We start from the raw sequence: 4,465 nt of genomic DNA, 5'->3' as shown, positions 1-4,465 counted from the left end.
CTGCAGAATTTGAAGCAGAAATTCTGGTTCCCACGCAGCTGTAGTATGAATACATATACATAGCTAAGTGGACTAATATGGGCTGATTACATGAATTAAAATAGATGACTCCCTGCTTCTGTAGCCAGCTCTTTTGAAAACAAGATTTCATGTTGATAGTATTTGATAATGAACAGGGGACAAAACCATTTTGCTCCGTATATTACTGTAGTTGTATCTCTTTGGGTGTGATTCTCTTCAGCTCCCACAAGGGAAGGAGCCTCAGGCTAGATCAGCCTTTGGGATGGGAGATTACTCAGGAACTCAGAGGTGCTTCAGGAAGGTGTTGGTGCTGATAATTTAGTAGGTGGCCTCAGGCGTGTTAGAAGGTGAGGTACGGCTGGAGGTATCATCTTTTGGAAGAGACATGTAGCCAAGTTCTTGGCTGCTTGTTGATATTAACATCCTGCAGAACTTTTCCTAATCGGTATGGATGATAATCCTGGCAACTTTCCAGCTTGAGTAATAACCTTCTTCACACCTACATTTCCCTACCAATTTCAGTCGTACTCTTCACGTGTATTCTTCACTTGCTGGGAGATTTTAAAGTTTATGTGTTTCCCAAGCTCCAGGCACATTGCAGCAATGAAGGGATGTATTTTCAAAAGTCCTCAGCACCCAACAGCTCTCATTGTTCCCTTTTGAAAGTCAGGCAACTTGTTTAGGTGCCTTGATGGGACCTTGTAACAGGGTGGCTATGTCCCCACCACACCATCCCCCATGAATGAGGTCAGTCCAGTTCCCCTGTGCCAGGACAGGTGATTTCATTGGCCAATTAGGAGGGCAAGGCAGCACCTGGGGGCTATAAAAGACTCGGGCAAACCAGAGACAGGGAGACCCAATAAGTAGGAGAGACCTGCTGAATCAGAGCTGCCTGAGTGGGAGTCAGGGGACAGGTGAGGTCTGCCACAGACACTGTATGCTTAGGAGCTGGGAGAAAGCGGAAGGCAGGAAACAGCAAGGGGCACTTGCAGATTGGTGTCCCTCAGCCAGAGAGGCAGGACTGGAGAAGGCTGAAGGCAGGAGGAGCAGCAGAGGGAGTTACCTGCTGACTCTGAACCACAGCCAAGGAAAGAAGGCAGGGGAGCAGTGGAGGAGCTTACCCGCTGATGTCTCCAGGATCAGAGAGCTGGGCCCAGAAGAGCCATGAAAGGGCCAAGGGGAGTGAGGGATGTTCCCCTGGTAAAGACAATCTCCCAGCAGAGAGGCTGTGGGGACTCCCACTGGGAAGAGTAGAAGTAACACTCCAATAGGAAGGGTTGGGGTGGCTGTCCCGGTACAAGGACAGAGGAGAACTTCCGGAGAGTCTGGGCATGGTCAAAGGTGCTGGCGTGTGATATGTGGGGTATCATGAGACAAGATGTCTGGTGATCTTAATGACTGTTGGCACTGGGGTGAGAAATGAACTACATGTGTTTGGGACTTACGTTTGGGACGGTTTTCCCAATGTCTCATTATAAACCACCCCCAAGGAGGGTACATTTGTGTCAAGAGAGCTTGCATAGAGTTACTGGGGACACTGAATGGAGAAACTGAGGCAGACATGACTGACATGCCGTGGCCTGCCACAGGAGAGCCGCTCCTGGCAGGGGATACCCTAGGACAGTCCTCTTGGGAGCTGAGTTCTTTTGAAAATCTATCCCAAATCTATTGTAAACATTGTAGCAAAATGTATCAAACAGAATTTAAAAAAAAATTATCCATTCAACTGCCATGTTTAGCACCAAAGATGGCTGCATTTTAGTGATGGGTGAAGTGCTTGCTGATGATAATTTTTTACAGCACTGCGTAAAGCATTTAAAAAGAAAAGATACTATTTTTCTTAAGTCTGCAGATAGATGTTGCATCATCCATCACCTTTTAAGATTCTACGTGGACAAGGTCTTCAAGCACTGTGAGACTGAGGATTCTCATGTCAACCGGAAAATCAGCAGCATAGCCAATTCTTTCCTCAGCATCAAGAAGAAATTCAGACAATGTGTATGTCAGGTTTCAATAAATCCCAGTTATCTCTAAAATGTATGTTAAATCCATGAACGTGAGGGATATGAACAAACTGGGCATAGATTAAATAAATCAGGCAGAACATTTCCTGAGGTTCCAAAAAAATTGGCTTAAAAGAGAGTTCATACCGCTAGGGGCTTCAACAAAGAACAGAAGCATCAAAACCCCGTGAAAAGAATTGTTCACATGTTCTGATCACTGGGAATCTTTGAGATTTACCCTTGCACCACATAGCTCCTATTTGAATCTGCAAAATAGTATTTAATTGGGATCTTGGACTTGCGCTAGTTACAGGAGTGAATTTCATCCTTAGATGAGGCAGTCTGATTTAAGGGAATGCTGTATTTTGCACAGTTTAGCAAGAGCTAGCCATGAAAGAGTCTCCCTATTAATCAGAAAGCCACAGCTTGTTAAAGGAGAAAAGCCTCATGAATTCTCTCTCATTTTTCTAGAATGAACAAAATGCGTGCAATTGTGGAGAGGAAGCAATAGAGAAATATAAACAAATTCTCACCAATTATGGACAGGTAAATTGATCAGACTTTATTTGCTAATGCAAAGACTTGGATTCCTTTTTGCTCATTTCATATTGCCGTAATTATTTACCGAATATATCTTTCAATTTGCTTCCAGCTGAACATCGCTTCTGCAGCAATGAAATCCCTTGGGGAGCTGGATATCCTCCTAGACTGGATGGAGAAGGCTCATTAGAGAACAGAATACAATAACCAACATGCGACTTTTAAAGGTGCTTTAAAGTTGTGCAGCTGCCATGGTGATGAGTGTGCAATAAGGTCTTAATCCAGCTTTCTTTGGGGGTCTTCCCATTGACCTGAATTGGCAATGTAAATGTTTAGACATTGCTCCTTTACGCAAGACAATTATTTCAAGCTCACGTGTGGTTTTTCAAATCACAGCACTTATATTCCTGATTAGCCTTGAAAGACTTTCTCTGCTATTAAGGGTAGTTTTTAATTATTCCTTTTAGTCGTGGTTAGATGAGTCTCTTGAGCAATTTAATGAAATTATTGTTTAGATTGTGTGCTCTTTGGGACAGGGACTGTATCTTCTTCTGTGTTTGGAAAGCACAGCGCACACCTTGGGAGCTACTTCAGTCTAGATATTAGTAAAGAATGATGCTTACAACCCTAGGGCTCAATCTTACAAGACCCCCTCAGGTAGTGAACTCCCATTGAAGCTAACAAGAGTACAGCCTGGGGAAGGCTTGCAGGATTGGTCCCTGTAACGGGCTGTGCTCACCACCATGGTGCCTCTTGCCGGTTGTTCTAGGAATTAGCTCTGTCCAGCAGCAGGGCGTCCCCCTCTGGTGGTGTCTCACTCTCCATTACTGCTGTCTGTGGGGACCCGCGTCACTCCCGGACCTTGGTGTCCTCTTCAGGGCACGACCCTCCGGCTGTGCCCCAACTCCATTGTCTCCCCCCTTCCGGGGGAACTGGCAGTCATTTACCCAGACTCTCACCACAGTGGCGAACTGCAGCCCCTCGCTCAGGGGCAAACTGCAGTCCTTTGGCTGGCCACTTACTTCGGCAGTCAGTGGGGCAAAGGGGCGGGGGGGAAAGACCCACCCACTACTCTGGGCCCCGACCCAGGGACCCTATGGCTGGCAGCCACTCACTGCTTCTCCTTCCCCTCTGCTGCTATCTACTTTCCCTGCGCCACTTCTCTGTAGCTCCAGCACCTACTCGGCCCCTGTATCAAGGCCTCACTCTGGGAGCCAGCCAGGCTGGAGCTCTGCTTGCTCCCCTGACCCTGCCCAGCACTGCTCTGTCCCAGGTACTTCTCTCTGTAGGCAGCCAGTCCTTCTCCCTCAAGCTCCGAGGGAGACTGAGCTCCTCTCTGCCCTGCAGCCCTTCTTATAGGGCCCAGCCTGGCCCTGATTGGCTGCTTCTAAGCCTTCCTCTGATTGGCTGGGTTCTGTGCCGCCACTCCAAGGGCTGCTATTAACCCTTTGCCAGCCAGTGAGGGGCAGCTGCCCCATCATAGTCCCCTAATTTTTTTTTTTAAACCACAAAATAATTACTATTGTCTCTTGAAATAATGCTTAGCATCATGTTTTTCTACATGTGAAACCATTTTCTATGTAAGATAATTTATTCCCAAACAGAAAAAGAACTGAGTTCTTCCTATATGTATTATGTTATCTGCAAGACACTCAATAAGTATATATTGTATTGATCAATTGTACTCCATCTTAAATAAACACTATTCAAAATGATGCTCATTCTGCCTGCTCTGTGTTTGTGAAACTTCCCAACAATTACATATCTGATTCTTGTTTGTGACTTAATTGATATGTTTTCTTTGATGATACACATTCACTATTGCCACACATTCAAAATTCCTGAGTCAGTCTGTGATGGGGTGCCCACCCCACACAAGACAGGAAGGAGTTAGGATGGCC

At 46.0% G+C, this 4,465-nt stretch overlaps 1 protein-coding gene across 1 annotated transcript; it reads left to right on the top strand.

The window, feature by feature from the left end:
* Positions 1 to 1,785: 1,785 nt before the first annotated feature.
* Positions 1,786 to 4,243, top strand: LOC102943358 (interleukin-20). The gene is made up of 3 exons (XM_037885051.2): positions 1,786 to 2,019; positions 2,496 to 2,570; positions 2,677 to 4,243. Exons 1-3 carry the CDS (start codon positions 1,786 to 1,788, stop codon positions 2,752 to 2,754), a joined length of 387 nt encoding a protein of 128 aa, XP_037740979.2. The 3' UTR covers positions 2,755 to 4,243.
* Positions 4,244 to 4,465: the final 222 nt, after the last annotated feature.

The sequence above is a fragment of the Chelonia mydas genome, chromosome 21 (assembly GCF_015237465.2).
Source record: "Chelonia mydas isolate rCheMyd1 chromosome 21, rCheMyd1.pri.v2, whole genome shotgun sequence".
In the NCBI taxonomy this organism is placed as follows: domain Eukaryota; kingdom Metazoa; phylum Chordata; order Testudines; family Cheloniidae; genus Chelonia; species Chelonia mydas.
This window is presented reverse-complemented; position numbering and strand designations above follow the sequence as displayed.